Source organism: Alternaria atra (genome assembly GCF_907166805.1).
Source record: "Alternaria atra isolate CS162 genome assembly, contig: 22, whole genome shotgun sequence".
Taxonomy (NCBI): Eukaryota; Fungi; Ascomycota; class Dothideomycetes; order Pleosporales; family Pleosporaceae; genus Alternaria; species Alternaria atra.
In genome coordinates, this window is record NW_025091320.1 from 175,368 (window position 1) to 192,727 (window position 17,360).

The 17,360-nt window shown below is 53.0% G+C and overlaps 7 protein-coding genes across 7 annotated transcripts; 3 read left to right on the plus strand and 4 right to left on the minus strand.

The window, feature by feature from the left end:
- Nucleotides 1-250: 250 nt before the first annotated feature.
- Nucleotides 251-2,432, plus strand: ALTATR162_LOCUS2819 (uncharacterized protein; the record flags this gene model as incomplete). The annotated part of the gene is made up of 3 exons (XM_043310425.1): nt 251-648; nt 740-875; nt 933-2,432. 3 exons carry the CDS (start codon nt 251-253, stop codon nt 2,430-2,432), a joined length of 2,034 nt encoding a protein of 677 aa, XP_043166360.1.
- Nucleotides 2,433-2,722: 290 nt separating this feature from the next.
- Nucleotides 2,723-4,804, minus strand: ALTATR162_LOCUS2820 (uncharacterized protein; the record flags this gene model as incomplete). The annotated part of the gene is made up of 3 exons (XM_043310426.1): nt 2,723-4,366; nt 4,426-4,505; nt 4,576-4,804. 3 exons carry the CDS (start codon nt 4,802-4,804, stop codon nt 2,723-2,725), a joined length of 1,953 nt encoding a protein of 650 aa, XP_043166361.1.
- Nucleotides 4,805-5,359: 555 nt separating this feature from the next.
- Nucleotides 5,360-7,194, minus strand: ALTATR162_LOCUS2821 (uncharacterized protein; the record flags this gene model as incomplete). The annotated part of the gene is made up of 3 exons (XM_043310427.1): nt 5,360-5,475; nt 5,529-6,660; nt 6,892-7,194. The coding sequence occupies 3 exons, from the start codon at nt 7,192-7,194 to the stop codon at nt 5,360-5,362; spliced, it is 1,551 nt and encodes a 516-aa protein (XP_043166362.1).
- Nucleotides 7,195-7,684: 490 nt separating this feature from the next.
- On the minus strand, nt 7,685-8,462 carry ALTATR162_LOCUS2822 (uncharacterized protein; the record flags this gene model as incomplete). Its single annotated transcript, XM_043310428.1, has 2 exons — nt 7,685-8,375; nt 8,425-8,462. 2 exons carry the CDS (start codon nt 8,460-8,462, stop codon nt 7,685-7,687), a joined length of 729 nt encoding a protein of 242 aa, XP_043166363.1.
- A 171-nt stretch (nt 8,463-8,633) lies between these two features.
- On the plus strand, nt 8,634-9,704 carry ALTATR162_LOCUS2823 (uncharacterized protein; the record flags this gene model as incomplete). Its single annotated transcript, XM_043310429.1, has 1 exon — nt 8,634-9,704. The coding sequence occupies one exon, from the start codon at nt 8,634-8,636 to the stop codon at nt 9,702-9,704; it is 1,071 nt and encodes a 356-aa protein (XP_043166364.1).
- Nucleotides 9,705-10,073: 369 nt separating this feature from the next.
- ALTATR162_LOCUS2824 (uncharacterized protein) lies at nt 10,074-11,723 on the plus strand (the record flags this gene model as incomplete). The annotated part of the gene is made up of 1 exon (XM_043310430.1): nt 10,074-11,723. The coding sequence occupies one exon, from the start codon at nt 10,074-10,076 to the stop codon at nt 11,721-11,723; it is 1,650 nt and encodes a 549-aa protein (XP_043166365.1).
- Nucleotides 11,724-12,531: 808 nt separating this feature from the next.
- Nucleotides 12,532-14,439, minus strand: ALTATR162_LOCUS2825 (uncharacterized protein; the record flags this gene model as incomplete). The annotated part of the gene is made up of 1 exon (XM_043310431.1): nt 12,532-14,439. The coding sequence occupies one exon, from the start codon at nt 14,437-14,439 to the stop codon at nt 12,532-12,534; it is 1,908 nt and encodes a 635-aa protein (XP_043166366.1).
- Nucleotides 14,440-17,360: the final 2,921 nt, after the last annotated feature.

A 17,360-nucleotide genomic window follows, 5' to 3' on the forward strand; every position in this document is an offset into this window, starting at 1 on the left:
TGGACGGAGAGTATTTACACCATGCGCCTTCCATTCGGTCCACCTTCTTTCTTAGATTATGATAAAGTAAAAAGCAGCTTTCTTCTCTATCTCTATATTGTATATGTTGCCCTACTATTGTGTCTTTCTATTAAAACTCTGCGCTTCCCGTTTGCTCTTGCCTCATCCGTCTGCCCAAGCGTGATCCCCCACATATATCTTCCACTGCGCTTTCTATCACAAACGACTCCTGCCTAGCCAAACACCCACCATGGCTTCAGCACGGATGCAGCGTCTTCGAAGCTTCGTTCAACCAGACTTCGATGCCCTGCCTGACCGTCCTGTCTCCCCACAATCTGAGCCCCAGCCCGAGTCCAACCCCGAGTCCAACCCCGAGCCCAAACCTGACCGTGGCAGCGACAACTCCTTTAATCCAAACCTGGATTCGATGCGATTACCTACCGAGACTGCTACAACCCCTCTTACTGATGTCGCTGGTCATCCGGTCGCTGATCTGAAACGTGGCAGCCTGGCCTCACCTCGTCATCACTTCACCTCCATCCAGGCGCTCTCAAGATACCCATACAAGTACTGCAACAAGAGTTATATGCAAGACATTGCTTCTTCTTTCTTCGACCAAGGAAAATTTTGGCAGCGACAGTGGGATCTGTAAGTTCGCTTCACCTCACCTGCTCACTCTGTAGAGAAAATGTCATCAATCATCGAAATGGCTTCACTGTTCATATACTAATCTCACCAGCTACTATATCTGGGACTTCGAAGAGACCTCAAAACCCTTCATCCTTGTCCGCGAGAGTCAAGTTCAAGCATTACTTGGTGAGATCAACAAACACCTCAAGCTCACCCTAAGGGTCACCGATCAACAGCGCGAGGAGGTAAGATTGCATCTTTCTGCGTACTGTGTGAAAACCTAGACTAATTCCCACGTGCAGGGCCTAGTTGTACGCTTTCCTGATCACCCTCGTTGTTTACCTCGATACCTCGGTCGCTCTCAGTCACGTGAAGACGTGGATAACATGGCCGAGAATGCTCCCAACGAACATTTCCGTGCAGCTGGAGAAGCCGCACACCCACCGCTCCAGAAGCCCACCCTAGAAGAGTTCAAGGAGCTGATGGAGACCTTGGCACAAGCACAGAAGGCGAAGAACAAGGCAAACAGGGACAAGAAGCAACAAGAGCGCCTAGGCAAGAACAAGTCGATGCAAGACCAGTTTAAACGCGCCGGGAGGTATCTCGGTCTGCGCGACTCCATCCAAGATCCGTTGCCGTCTACGCCGTCTCCAGCCATTGATCCCTCCATGCCAGCTCCGTTTCCTTTCGATCAGTCTGTCGTATTTGTCTGCGTCGATGTTGAGTCGTACGAAAGAGACCATCACAAGATCACCGAAGTCGGTGTCGCCACCTTGGACACGCGAGAACTGGTAGGTGTCCCACCTGACAAATACGGTGGGGCTTGGAGAAACAAGATCCGAGCCCGCCACTTCCGCATCAACGAGTATCGCCATCTAGTCAATTCCGACTTCGTCACCGGATACCCTGACGGTTTCGATTTCGGTGATTCGACCTTTGTCCCACTCAAAGAAGCTGCGAACCACGTGGCGGCTTGCTTCCACGCACCTTTCGGAGCCCAAGACGGCGATGACTTTCTCAGTCACTATGACCCTACCGAAAAGCGCAACATCATCTTTCTCGGTCATGATACCCTTGGCGACGTCCGCTATCTCCAGAAACTCGGTTACGACCCGATGAAAGTAGAAAACATCCTCGAGGCCATGGACACCGCAATCATGTATCGGATCTGGAATCGAGACCAGCAACCCACCAGCCTGGGCAAGATCCTAAAGCAATTTGATATCATCGGCTGGAAGCTTCACAATGCAGGCAATGATGCCGTATACACCGTACAAGCCATGTTGGCAATCTGTGTAAACGAGGCTACTATCCGCGGCTCCCAAGAACTGGACAGTATACGTGAGCAAGAGAAGGCTGCTAGGCGACAAGCTGCTCTTGATGAAGCCGAGCAGAAAGTCAAAGACGACGCCGAAGGCTGGAGTGATCATGAAGCAGTTGGAGATGGCGGTGTACCTGTTCCTCTGGCATCTGTTATCGCACCAAAGCCAGCGCAGTCCAAGGTTAGGATTACACCGCAGTACGACGGCACTTCGGAGTTTAGCATGGGCCCACCTCGTGGTCGTGGCTCTTCCGGTTCAGGCGATAGCCAACGTAGTCGTGGATACCGTGGTAGCACTGGACAGAGAGCTTCTCGTGGACGTGGTCAGGTGGACGGGCGCGGTCAGTCGGGCGGAGGAGGAAGGCCTCGTGGACGAGCGCGTAGTCAGGTTCAAGGACGTGGTCGCGGCCGCGGTCGTTCGGACTCGCCTAGGGATGCCCCTGCGTCGGAGGCTATTCCTCAGGTGCAGTACCACTGGTAAATAGAGACACGACCACAGCGACCAATGTGTACTGAATGCCAGCAAGGTCTCTAAGACGCATCTTCTTTCAGTCCTTGGGTCTTTGAAGGAGAGAGACTGGAAATGGATGATCAAACTTCTACTCGAATGGACTATGACTGTGACTTTGAATCTTATTGTTCCTCTCTGAATACTGTCAGTCTGCACATACCAAGACGATTGGAATGATTCAGGCTTGTGCAAGACTACGCTCACCACCAAACTTCTCTATCTACAAACACAATGCTTCGCTGGAAACAAGAACCGCCAACTCATGTATCTTTATCCCCATCCGACCCAAGCCATCCTTCAGACGCCAAGTACGCCAACTTAGCTGCAACTCCACGCAGTTCATCCACATCCCTACAAGCAGCAAAAACGAATCGATCAGGCCGGAGAATAATGAACTGCTTGCCAGCCGACTCCCGCCATATACGATGCGGCTCGTAGTACTGTGGCTCTGGACGTCCTGCGCAAAGAGGAGAAGCTGCAAATTCCTGGGCTGTTGATAATCGGTAGACGTCGGAATGATGCTCGCCTACGCTTTCCGGAGGTGTTTCTGTAGTCTTTACGATGAACGTCGTTTCGGCTGTTTTTAGCACGCCAGCTGAAATCTCGTTTATGCCCGAGAGTACTCGTCGAACAGCTTGGACATCCAGTACCGAGTCGACAAAAACGACAAGTCGAAACAAGCCTTCCCTCCCTTCGTCGAAGATAACATCGTCCGTAAACCGTACCTCCCTTTCGCCTTCCCTTCCACCCACTCCAACGCAGTAGACCTGAGGAAAATTCGCCCCTCCCCCACCTACACCTGGCAAGAAGGCCATGTTCCCTCCATCCCGCCACTCGTACCTTGTCAACCCTTCTCTTCGATTCCCCTGCTCAAGCCACCTTTTCCATTCCGGACTGAATTGCACTGCCCAGAGATACCAGTCCCGCACGAAAATCTTCCAGGTATTGGATTCACAGACATAAGTTCCGTTTTCGACTGTAGATGCAAGAGAGCGGTCGAGTTGTTGTTTTCTTTCGACGTACCAACCTTCTAGCAACTTTTGGTGGTTGAGATTGGGAGCGGGATGAGGATGGGGGTGTTGAGTCAGAAGAGCAAGACGCCAGGCGAGCGAGATGGCGTCTCGGAAACCTGATGCTATGCCCTGGCCACCAAAGGGAGGAAAGACGTGTGCAGCATCGCCGACGAGGACAACACGGTCGACGGACCATTTATTACAACTTCGTGCTGAGAAGGAGAAGGGGCGGCAACGCAGAACCTCAATACAATCAAGCGGATACTGGACGACTTTCTGCTTGATGCCATATTTGCTCCCAGGATGCGTAATGTATGGGTGGACAACTTGGCAGATCTTCTCCGTACCGGACATGACCTCGCCATCTTCGCCCTCCGAGACTACGAATTCAAAACGCCACAGTCGATCTGATGCGAGGCCGAAACGACCGCATACCGCAGCTCGTTGGGGATTACACAGGAATCTAAAGTCGGTGGGGAAGTACGCATCGTAGACCTGTTGTGGCGTAAATCCTTTTGCCCATAACGCAAAGTCGGGATGCGTCTGGGGAGTAGGCAGCGATATCTTCCAGTTGAGAGCTACCCAAACCTCCTCGTAGCTTTCCTCTGAGACGTGCTTTAATTCGATACCTTTTGCCTCGAGATACTTTTTCCGTGTGAAACCCGTTTTTCCATCCGCGCCGACGAGGAACTTGCTGCGGATCTGCTTTTCATCTCCGCTGGAGGAGGTATAGGTTATGTAGGTCCAGTCTACATCTTCCCGGATAGACGCTACTGTGGCGCCTAGTTGTAGCTGGGAATGCGACGATTTATCAATCTTCGATCGAAGATGTTGCTCTATATACGGTTGTTTGTGGCATAGAAAACCCGGATGTCCTGTTCCTCCTTCGGTCTAGATCTAGTCAATAAGCCACCGCAATCAAGCAAATTTGCGATGATTATGGCACGAACCGTGTTATAATCCATAACCATAAAAGGCTTCCTATCAAGCTCATAATGTACGCCGCTTATGAATTCAAACTTGCCCATACCTGCCGCGTCACACGTCAGCCTATAATTCCTCACAACACACTGGGAACAGCGAGGAAGGAACACACTGACATTTTCCAATATCGGTAAATACCTTGTCGTAGATACCACAGGCCTGCAAGCAACGGATTCCATCTTCATCCAAAGCGATTCCACGTGGGTCGGTATTGATGCTTTCTTCCCGTTCGAGAACTATATTGCGCACGCCGTGTTTGTCAAGGAGGACCGATAGCATGGCACCTGTTGGCCCACAGCCGCATACGACGACGTCTGTAGTTTCGATATTCATGTTGGATGACATGATGTGTCGTGTTTCCGGAGAAAAGTCGGGGTATGAAAAGTGCGGGAAGTTGCTTTTTGGGTTGTTGGTCGGAACTCCGGTCGGCTACTTCATGCTTTTGCTATATGAATGTGGGGTTCCTAGAGTGGGTTGCGAGTGGGTAGTGCAGAAGATACTCAGGTAGTTAAAAGGTTACTGTCGCGATAATGATATGCGGCGTGGATGTACTGATGCAGGCACATAGGGCACAACGTACATCGTCCCTCGGTTTTCTTGATCCTGCAGATGTTGTGTTACCTGTCCCCACATTTTGTATGGACAAGCACCTGAATCCAAGACATCGACTGAGCATGGGTAATCATCCACAGTTAAGCGAACGCCTCTGAGGCGGTGGGGAGGTTCGTCGTCATTCGGCATACTTTCAACGACCAAAAGCAAATACCAAGAGATCCGGGCACCCTCAAGCTCAAGCTACGTGTCACCGGCAGATCTCGGTATTCTCAGACATCGGTACCTCACTGTTGCTAGTCTAACTAGCAAGTAAGGAAAAAAGACTGCCTAGATATTATCGTCTGGCTAGTCCTTCAGCACACCCTCAACAACCTTCATAATCTCCATCAACTCCTCATCCATCATGCTCTTCCCCACAACCTGCACATGCGTCGGCAGACCTTCACACTCACCCGCATCATCTGTAATACGCACGTTAGCCTCCATCTTCTCCTTGGCTACAAACAACACTTACAAGCCGGTTCATACTGCACTCCCTCCTTCGCAAATTCCCCATCCCGTTCCTTCTCCGCCTTGTCAACCGGCAGTATTCCACTCGGCCAATTCAGCAAATTAATCAACACCGTATAGATCGGTAGACCGTACTCGTCATGCCTCGGCGCTACACCTTGATATCCACACATCAGGATGGCATCCAACCCCTTCTCTGCCTCCTTCACACCTTCCCTAACATCACCAACCATCAACGTATGAAACTTCTTCACAACCCCCGCCTTCGCCACATTCATATCCCACAGCTCATCCAAGCTCGGCGTCCAGTCCTTCAACTCCGGAAACGAACACGTAGACAGACTTGGAACAGGCGGCTCCCCACTATCCTTGATAAACTGAAATGGCGTCTTCTTCGGATCCAACATGAAAAATTTCCACGCTAACATGGCGGTTTGATAGAGATCTGGTATCTTGTCATCTAGCAGGACGATCTCATGGCCTTGAGCTTTTAGTTTCGTAGCGGTGTTATGAAGAGCGCGGGCAATAGGGGGGTGAAGCGGTCGTTCTTTACAACCGCGTATAAGACCGAAACGCAGCGGGGTGGTGGGAATGGAAGGTTGGACAGTACGCCAGGGGACGTTGAGGCAGTTTTCGTCGAAGCGATAAGGTTGTGCGCTTACCACGCTCTTCATGAACAATTCGTAATCACGCGTTGAACGGCCACAAGGACCAATAACCACAGGAATAGAGCCGGGGCTACCTAGCCTTCCGACCGCCACGCCACCGGCAAAGGGAACGCGACCAGCAGTTGGTTTCAAAGAAGACCCTCCGCAGCATATAGCGGGGATGCGGTTCGACCCCGCGATATCCGTTGCAACGCCCAACACGCTTCCTTTCATGGCGAGCAGGGCGCCCTCGCCGCCCGTGGAGCCGCCAGCTGTGTGGGAGAGACGGAGCGGGTTTAATGTGCGGCCGAAGATGTTGTTGTGGGAGTCTGCCGTCATCATTGTTTGGGGGAGGTTGGTTTTCACATAGAAGACTGCGCCTAGAGAGTGGAGGACATCAACCAAGGCGGAGTTTGTGGCAGATGGGGGGCGCGGGATGAATGAGACGTAGCCCAGGGTTGCTTGGACACCGCGGACATTGAAGGAGTCCTGGGGTGGGTGTCAGGTATGCATGGAGAGAAAGCATGTTGAGGTGCATGTCGACAAGTATCTCGTAACTAGATTGCTGGATGGGAGAGTAAGAATGGGACTAGGTACCTTCAGACTAATCGGCAGCCCATGCAAAGGCCCCATAACCCTACCCTCCCTCTTGAAAAACTCATCACACTCCCTCGCCCTGGCAATCGCCTCGTCGAACATAATCTCTGTCAAACAACTCACACACTGCTGCGCTACAGCCGCCCTCTTACAAAACGCCGTCACCACCTCCGTACTCGTCAACTGACACTCTGCCATCATCTTCACCAGATCTGTAGCATCGTAATTCTCAGTAATGTCCAACTCTTTTTCCGTTAGGATGCCGCATGTTCGTGGTACGTCTAGCACGGAGATGGGCGCGGTCTCTGTGTATTGAGATGTTTGGGATGGAGGGAGGAGCCAGTCTTTGGGGATTTTGGTGAAGACTGAGGCACGTTTCGAGGCGGCGAGAGTGCGCCAGTCGGCGATGGGTGGTGCGGTGGTCATCGTTGTTGATGGTGTGCAGTCTGGAGGTTACGTGAATTTGTTCGAGTCTGAACTATTAGACAAAGAACGACGAGTATAAGAACATAGGTTCGAATTGAGGAGAAGCAAGCAGCAGCATAGCCGTGTCATGTTGGAGACGCGACCTACATCATTACACCCTGTCAATGAGGGGCTTTGGGGAGCCGGCCGAGGTTCCCGACTCGGAATGGTAATCGGAACGTGCTCAGCGTGGAGATATGTGGGTATGGACTGGGATAGTGCAGTGAGTGTACAAAATAGCTTCTTCCGGGGTGTCAAGTAAACTGTTATTCAGAAGAACCCAAACTTCAACTTCATTAATATCTGATGTCCGGAGAGAGTACTGCTAAACCTACTTGAGCTCGGATATACAATCGACCGTAACGATATCATGCCCGTCGAGGGCTCAACAGCGCCCATAGTCTCATGAAAGCTGACCTTGAAGATATGTTCCCTATGTAGGACTCAGGCTTCAATCCCTTCTCCTCTCGCTCCTCTCGTGTGGTGACCTGCTCCTCGTGTCCTTTCGACGTCTGCGGTCTCTCGAAAGTGACCTTGAGCGTTTCGCATCGATGTCGCGTTCGCGCCTGCGCTCTGCATGATCGTCTCTTCGCTTGTGGTCGCGGCTTCGTGATCGGTGTCTGCGTCTATCATCGCGACCATCGTCCCTCCGCCTGTCGCGCGACCGTGAACGATCTCGGTGCCTGTGTCTTCGCTCTCTGTCTCGCGAACGACTCGGTGATCGATGACGTCTTCTTCGCTCTCCGTCGTCGTCTCTGTGTCTCCGTGAACGCTCCTTCTTCTCCCTCCTCTTCGCCTTGTCGTCATCTTCTGCCACCTTGACTTTCTCGTCTAACGTGTCTTTGACGTCTGCCTGGTGTGCCTTTTCGCCCAGTGGCGTCAAATTTGCGTTGTTGCGTACCGGAACTGGTAGGCCCATTGCAGCTAGCATCGCGTCTTCTTCGGCCTCCTTGAGTTTGCGCTTCTCTTCTTTGATGCGCGCTGCCTCGGCTTCCTTTGATTCTTCGTCGCCTTTTGCGTACCAGTTCAGGTCGCGTCCTTGCTGCCAGCGGCCGACTGGAGCCATGAGCGAGTGGCCCAGGTAGTTTTCGCGTTGTGCATCGTTCTTGACATCTTCCCATTTGAAGTCGGCGCGACCGCCGCTGAGCAAGGTTAGTTAGTAGATCCGACATCAATCATGGGTGGGCTTACCGGCTGCCTTCTTTGCGCACTGTTTGTACGAGATCCATGGTGTTGATTTGTCGTGGTTGTGTAATGGAGAAGACGGCGCAAGTGAATTGCGGCCAACACGCGGAGGTGAGAGGCCCGTGCTACCAGTAGCTTCCCCGTCGACAACCTCAAAGAGCTTCTATACAGACCAGACACAATCACTCTTCAGTCGCAAAACTCCCAGCGCCAATATGCCTCCGATACTTCCACCCCCCGACGAGCAGGAGTACGATCAGCCCTCGACAATCGTTGAGCTACCAGGACGCGACCTGAGCGCTGGAAACAACCTCTTCTTCTACTTCACCTCGTCGCCATGGTTCGATCCGGAGGATTGTATCAATATAGCTGTCTTTACAAACCTCAATCTCCAGGATCCGGCTAATGCCCAACATGTTATGAACGACCCGAAACTATGGAACCAAAGGCTCAAAGACACGCCAACAGGAATACAATATGTAATAGCTGGCGAAGGGCAGGGTGAGGGCCATCCATGGCTACTTCAGCGCCAACACAAGCTCGAGATTACAAAAGACGATGGCAACAAGGAGATTGGCATGTTTGTTGAGGGTAACTGGTACACGCATGGAACCAAGGTTCTCATGGCGCCGAGCTTGCTGGACGTTGTGCAGAGTCGACTACTCACAGTGTCGACGCGCATGCAACAGATGGCTGAGATATCCAAGAACATGACACATTGGACGCCTGCGACCGGGTACTCCTATTTCCCTCCTTCACACGAAGCTACGAAAGCTGCGGCGACAGCGAGTCGAATCGGTAGCCCAACGCTGGCGCCAACGGATCCAGACGTCGCGGGCTCGCAATCACAGGGCGCAGGAGCGGGTGCGACGGCACAGGCGACAGATCCACTGGCATCTACCACGGAGTTCTCCGACGCACTATTCATGCATTCGCTAAATCTCACAAACGCGTACGGAGACGAGTACATGGACGAGAACCCACTGAAGGGCGAGCCAGGCGCGTTCGTCTTCGAGGGTACCAAGACCGCCGTGAGCGCGAGGAACAAGGCCCAAGAGCAAGCAGCGCAAGCAACGCAGTCGGCACCAACCGTGGGACTGAAAATCGAGACACAGCCGCCGAGCGTAGCGCCATCTGTTGTAGGCACACCGAAGACGATAGGGACGCCGACTACATTGGAGGCACAGGGTAAGAAAGGCACCATTGCTGCCGCGCCCAAGAGGAAGAAGGACAGGAGGAAGAGTCAAGGTGGATTAACGAGTCCGAGCACGCCGAGTGTGCCGTAGTCTTACTGTCCTTGGATTATGATGCTGCCGGAGCAAGTCGTCCATTTTCTTTCCATGATACCCCCCGACTGTACAAATGTCAATGTCAATGTCCAATCACCGTTAGAAGTCGTATTCGTCGTGTTCCCTGTGCGCTTGTACTCGTAAACTGACGCATGAATCCTGATTCCGATAAGCCCAAGGGACAGCCAACCGGAATGGAAGGTGCATGCGATATCTGGCGCCTCTCACTCCACCCCGAACGCCGAAGCAGAGAAGTAAGCAACATCAGGCCCCCAAATATACTACCTAGCAACATGTTGTTTTGTATTTAAGCAGTCGTCTTGATGATCTTCTCTCACCCTCATATCGCCAAGTCCATCAGAAAAGATGGTTTTAAGAAAAGTCGTCACTTCATGCTCTCACTCCGACTCTTGTCATGGCGAAGCACAAAACACCGTCACCAGCGACTCAAGCAAAGAGAAGCAACCCGAAGAGCAACTTGAAAAACAACCCCAAGACTTCCTCCCCGTCCCCAACCCAATGCCCAGCTACTGGCTCAAGCAACCCCACCGCTACGCTCAACTCCGCACAACAAAAGTACTCCCCTCATCCTGTGACATCGCCATCATTGGCTCCGGCATGGCTGGTATCCTAACCGCTTACCACATCCTGCAAACCAGCCACTTGGCTCACCTCACCACAGGCACACCTATGCCTCGCGTCATCATTCTAGACGCCAGAGACCTATGTTCAGGAGCAACAGCACGCAACGGCGGCCATTCCAAAGTCAAAACAGCGACGCTAGCAGGCTTGAAAGATGGGAGCGCTAGAACGGCGTTTCAAGACTACGTGCACCGAACACATACGGAGCTGAAGTCGATTGTTGATGAAGAGAGGTTAAGTGAGGAGTGTGAGTTTGAACTCCGCCGTAGTTTCGACGTTTTCCAAGATAAGCGCGAGTTTGACGAGGTCAAGAAGGTGTATGATGAGGATGCGAGGAAAGGGGAGGGCTGGACGAGGAAGACGGGTGTGGTGCCGGGGCAGTGGGTGGAAAGGGTGACTAGTGTCAAGGGGGCAGTGGGCGCGTTTTCGGTTGAGGCGGCGAGTTTTTGGCCGTACAAGTTGGTCACGGGCTTACTCGAGGTCATGGTAAAGCGGTATGACGGGGTGTTGTTGAATGTACAGATGAATACTGTTGTGACACGGCTTTCTACCTCTTCTCCGACAGAAGATGTCAATCAGCTAGAGACGCCTCGAGGCACCCTCACAGCCGGCAAAGTCGTCCTAGCAACAAACGCTTACACAGCCTCCCTCCTCCACTCCTTCAGCAAAACAATCATACCGTACAAAGGTATGAATAGCCACCATGCGGCTTCTCCATCTTATTCTCACGCCATCCTCCCTCACCTAGCCAACACTTACAACATCCACTTCGCCCCATCATCACCCGCCCACCCCACAGGCTGCGACTATCTAAACCCCCGCCCCGACGGCTCCATAGTCGTAGGCGGAGGATCATGGTTCTACCAAAACAAGCACTCCCACTCCGGTCAAGACCCCTACAAATGGCTCGACACCGTCGACGACAGCGAGGAATCAGGACACTTCCCGGCCTCCGTCTATGCCCACTGGTCGAATTACATGGTCAAGACTTTCCTAGGTTGGGGAGGAGAAGAAAAAGAAGACAAAGTAAAGGTAGAACCAGATTCCATATGGACGGGTATCCAGGGTCAGACGGGAGATGGGATGCCGCATGTTGGACGGGTTCCTTCCTCGTCACCTCCCTCCACTCTCGCTGTTCCCTACCCTCCTGAAAGTATAGTTGATATGGAAAACCGGCAGAAGAAACAACAATGGCTACTAGCAGGTTTCAACGGGGGCGGAATGGCGTTGATCCCTTTAGTGGCCAAAGCAGTTGCGAAGATGGCATTGCAAGATAAAGAGTTCGAGGATGTGAGAGAGGAGTTTGGGTTGTTGGAGGGCATGGGTACCGGGGGTAGTAGAATGACGGATGTAGAGGGAATGGGGATGTCATGATGTGTGGATAGTGGTCTTGATTGGTAACAGTACTCAGTATGCAAGGTAGTCTGGATTTCAGTTTTTGCACGTATAGAACGCGCGCGCATTCTATATGCTAACGGTAGCGATGGGTCTAATTACAATTTACGTAAGAAATTAAATCTATAGGTATGTATACACAGTTTAAGAAAGAAAGGTAAAAGCCATATATGGCTAGCTAATTGTTTGGTTGAATGATCCAACGAGATCGTCACTGGTGGTGCGCAGAGGACGTGATAAATGAGTGGGTAAATCCCGGATCCCTTCGCTGAGGAATCTCCGACGGATACGAGTCTTGACTAACTAATCATCCCTAAGAAGCGAATTGTTTGTGAGGTCAGAAAAAAGAAGGAAAAAACATAAACTCCGTCCCATATGCCGCTTGCTTGTCCCCTTCATATTTATGAGCCATTTGCAAGAGTAGTTTGACGAAAGCCTTCATCAGAACAATCAGTTTGTTTGTTTCAACCGCCCGCGAACAATGCAAGAGTCCCAGAATGCTTTCTACACCCGTGAAGTAACAAAGGAGAGATACCAAGCGACAAGGTAGAAGCGCGCTCGAAATGACGAGGTCGTCGGTGAAGTTGAGAGTGTGTGTACAGGTATAAGGTTAGAGAGGAGAGAGAGATAGGAAATGGTATCTCTAAACAATTTGAACGTGGGAGGGGTGAAGATTGGGGATCGTAGGACTCTCGCTTCCTAAGAACAACGTATTCCTCAAAACAAAGCAAAGAAAAAAAAGGGATAAAAAAAGTTGTCAAGACTACAAGTGGCAGGTCATAGTGCCTTACCACACCCACTCAAGGTCGCCCAGATCGTCGGTGACCTGGGCGTGATCGGTATGAGAGCGCCAATCTTTGCTCTTGTACCAGTTGTCCACCTTTTGCTCCCAGGAGCCAACGGTGTTGGTGTTTTCGTTGTGGCTGGAGCCCCAGTTGATTTGGCGTCGGCCAGTACCAGTACGGCTCCGCTTCCGGGCGGAGGGCGGCGCAGCGTGAGCTGACTTGGGAGACCTCATAGGTTTCGAAGGAGTCTGCTGCTGGACTTGCTGCTGAGCCTGCACGGCAGGGCTACGACGGCGGTCGCCGAGAGCAGCCCATTTGTCGGCAGCGGAACGCTTGGAGGCCGGCGCCGGGGCGCGATGCTCCTCGAAGACGAATCCAGTCGTCGCGCTGACGTGATCGACGGCCGTGCGAATGTTCTTAGGCGAACGGTCCCTGCTGTTATGGACGGTGGCAGGGTTCTTGACCTCCGACAAGCCGCGAGGGGTCGACACACCCGATCCGGCCTCAGAGACAACAGCCTTAGCCTTGGACGACTTCTGAGCACCAAACGAGTGGCAGTTGTTCTCGAGCTCGGCAAGGAACTGCGCATCGTCATCCTCCTCATCCCAAAGGTCACTCCAGCTCTTGCTGAACACGTCACGCTTCTTTCCAAAGACGGAAGACATGCTGTTGAAGGCCTTGGCAGGGAGCGAGCCAGAGATAGGGACGGGCCGAGAACGGGTAAAGTTCATGGACTTGGGTTCGCTGACGTCAACGGACTTGAAAGATAGGCCCAAGCCGGAATCCACAAAAGATACGGCAGACGCACTATCGGGCTTAACGTCGTAAGGCGGCCCACCGAACATCTCATCCTCGTAGATTTCGTCGTCAGGGATAGCTGAGAGTTGACGGAATTGCTGAGGTGGAGACATTGCCAAGGCCTTCGCCCATGGGAATGATCCACCATTATCGAGCTGAGGTGTCGAGATGGAGGGTGTGCGGAGGGGTTCACGGTTGGCTCCGACAGCGACGAGGTCACGCTCCTCAGTGCAGAAGTCATCAAGGCTCTCATCATCGGTGGTAAAGCTGATAACGCGGTCGAGAGCATCCTTGACGGCGCCGAGGTCGCGCTTCTCAGGGTCAATGGCCAAGCACTGTCGGATGACCTCAAAGGTATCTTGCGACATGTTGGGGAAGACATCGAAGAGACTCTGACGGTCGAGAGCAAAATCGGCGTACAGGGGATCCGAAGAGGACGGGACAGCGAAGGGGTTGCGCTGGAAGAGGATGTTGAGGAGGACGATGCCGATGGCCCAGATGTCTGCCTTGGCGGTAGAGTAGCCAGTGTTGCCAGGGTCGTACTGCTCAGGAGCCATGTAGCGGTCGCTGCCTACAGCAATCTCGTAAGACCAGGTGTCGCTAGTAGCAAGACCAAAATCTCCAAGCTTCATCGAACCATCCTGGGTAAGGAAGATGTTCTCGGGCTTGATGTCGCGGTGGTAGATACCCTTGGAGTGGATAAACTCAACAGCATCGACAAGCTGCATCATGAAGTCGCGCACGTGCTCAGTCTCGAGGGGACCCTTGCCAACACGGATGGCCTCGTAAAGGTCGCCATTGGAGCAGAACTCGAGGACTAGGTAGATGTGGTTCTGGGTCTCGAAGGACTGGAGCAGGTTGACAACATTGGAGTGGTCACCAAGGTGGAGGTGGATGCCAAGCTCCTCGGAGCGCTCATCGACTGCGAAAGCGGAAGGGCAGTTGACGGCGGCAGAGCTCTTGGTGATGACCTTGATAGCAACGTTGTCACCAGTCACAAGGTCCTTGGCCTGGAAAACCATGCCGAAGGAGCCACTGTTGAGTGGGGAGATGGTCTCGTATCGTCCATTGAGCACAACGCCATCGTGAAGCTGATCGCGCATGCACTCCATTGGGACGATGTGTAGTGAAACTTGGGGGGTTGGCTGTAGTAGTAGTGAAGCCGAACAAACAAAGGAACAGGAAAGGTGAAGCTCGATATGCGAATCAAACAATGGGCAGACAGCCGAAAGCCCAAAAGCGATGCTCTATCAGACTTTTAGGTGACGACGGAGTCTTGGGAAGATATCAATAAATGGTTGTAATGGTGTCCGCTGGTTATGGGATAGGTGGGACCGAATATGTCGTAAGGCAACAGCGTTGGCTGTCGAGGAAACAGAAAGCAAAGTCGTCGGTGATATGCACAGGAGTCCGTCGACGGAAACAGCAAGGAAATGCTCAAGAGAGTGTAGTTCTCATTTGTCGGTATTAATTGCGTATGGATAGCTCGAGTCAACGAGCAATCGGGAGTGAGAGAGGAGGGATGGAGTCGTCGACGTCCGGAAAGGAAGAGTTATCGCTGCGTAAAAGAGAAGAGAGTCGTAACACGTGGAAGTGGAGGGTGTCGTCGGTAGGCAGACAGAAGGGGGTTGTCTGGATGACGCGATTGACGGCGTGAGTCAGGTGGCACGGGCTCACGCGGAAGAAAGGGAGCTAGCAGGTCGTCGAAGAAGATCGAGAAGATACCAGTTGTCGGAGTTCGCTAAGACGGGTTCGATTGATAGAGCATCAAACGGCAGCTTAGGGAAGCTATTGCGGCGCAGGTAGTCGGGCTGAGGTGAGGTGAGGTGAGGTGAGAGATGAGGACGAGTGGGTACTCGGGCTAGCTGTCGGGCGGATATCGGGATGGCCAGCAGCGAGCTCTCAGTGTCACATCAAATCAAGGCCCGGCGGTGGCAGCTATATGGTCGAGTATATGCGTGTGTAGCGCGTGCTTGTCGTGTGGTGATGGTGGAGGAAGAGGAGTCGGAGGGGGGAGGGCGGAAGGGATGGTGTTGTTGGCTTGTTGACGTTGTTGACGTCTGAGCTGCGAGCGGTTGCGGCTGCGGAAGAAGGAATGAGTGGTGAGGTGGTTATTAAGGCAGCAGCGGATGTTGTTGTGATGATGATGAGGAAGCAACGCTAGAGCTTGCGAACAACGACGAGAGCAAAGATGTGGGTACGTGTTATGGAGGCATCGGGAGATGGTGGTGAGGTGATAGCGGGTAAAAGACGGCCATGCTGGGTATTAGAGGGCACAGCACCAGGAGCTGAGCCCTCGGGGGATCCGCTTACAGCAAAGCGGCGGTGACCTAAGCAGGGGTGCAGCTTAGGGACTAGCGGCTCTGCACTAATATACGTGGCTTGCATCATGAGGTGCTAAAGCAGCACTACCAGCACACCAATTGGATCCGCCACTCGTCTGCCAACTTTCCATGGCCTTCGACGGGTGTCCACCATAGTCGTCACTGCCCTCGCTTTCGTCCCCAGCCTTTGTCCCTGCTTTGGCAGCAGCGGGTCTCTCGGCATCGCATCATCTCTATTGCATCAGTCATTGCGGGAGCCCCTCCCCACCTGCCGGCCCTCTGACAGCCTCTGTGCTGGCGGACGAATGCTGAGAAATTAACCATGACGACCGCTGAAACATCGTCCCTGCTTCACAAAGATGGACGGCGGACAAGGCGCGCATCCAGACCACGACCAGTCTGACCAGCTGTCGTGCGCCAATGCAGGCTTAGCCCCAAGCGCCGCCTCCTAGGCCACTGCTGATCGTATCCCCAAGCACTGTAGGACACAACTGCCACCTGGCCTGTAATTGGTGACTCCCACCCTCCACGAGCTGCTCCAACAGGACCGTTATCTCTCGTTTCGTGATGCTTGCCACTTTATCTGCAGTTATCTTGCATGAGCCTTGCGGTACTCTGCCGACGTATGACAGCATGTATCGTTGTCGTGTGCCCTCGCATCTTGCACCGTCTCCAACTGTACGATCCAGGGGCTGGATCTACGCCCCAACAGAGCATGACAGGTGTTTCGTGTACTAGCTCCGAGGCCATTTGGTACACTATTCGGCTGACTTATTGACCCTCAACTCTGGCCTCAGCAGGGTCGGGCGGGTCGCGGCAAACATTAGAAATCCGGGGAAAGCTTGCGTTGCGTTGCGCCGCGCTGCGACGGTGACTGTGACTGACTATGACTGACTGCCCGCGACTGCGACCTGGTGTGCTGCGGTATCGCGCATCTTCAATAATCGCAGTCGGTGCAACACGCGCTTCAGATGAGACAAACTCATGTATGCGCTCACGCTCATTTGTCGAGCCCATGTTTTCGCAATCCTGCCTCATCCTTCTGTTTGTTGTCTTCGGGGCACTGGCTGCCCAGATTCCGGAGTAAGTTTCCCACTGCACTCTAGAGGAGGACACGCAGTAGCTTGCAGTAACTTGCAGCGTCCTGCATCCAGAGCCACCCAGCGAGCCTGTTGGACAGGCACTCGACGGGCTACTGCAGGTAACATGCACCGGGCCATTTCTTTGTACCCACTCGCTGTACCTGTCCCTGGGCTACCCATGAGCGGTGTAGAGCATCAAAGACAACACATTCTATACCAGCCTATAGCACTTCCAACTTTGTTACGTTGAGGCGGATCTGATTTCCATGACAGGCGGAGTTGAAGTGGGGGCCTGCGGAAGCTATCTGGAAATCTTGCGACATCGAGCATCAACATGCTCTTTTTAGCCAGGAACACCCGTCCATCTCACCATGGTCGACCGTACATAGTCCCGAAAACACATGAAGGTGTGGATATTCTGGGGCTCGTATGACGGTGTGCGCCTCAACCATCAGCCTCATCACGATCGTTGCAAGGAAGTCGTGGGGAAAGAGTCGTCTGCCATCGTGACTGTACGCATGGCTTCAACCTCCGATGCCCGATGACTCCTGATGCTTTTGAAAATTTTCTTCTCGACAGCACGTTCGCGGCTTTCAGGCCTCATCCGGCAGTCGTCCACTGGAACCT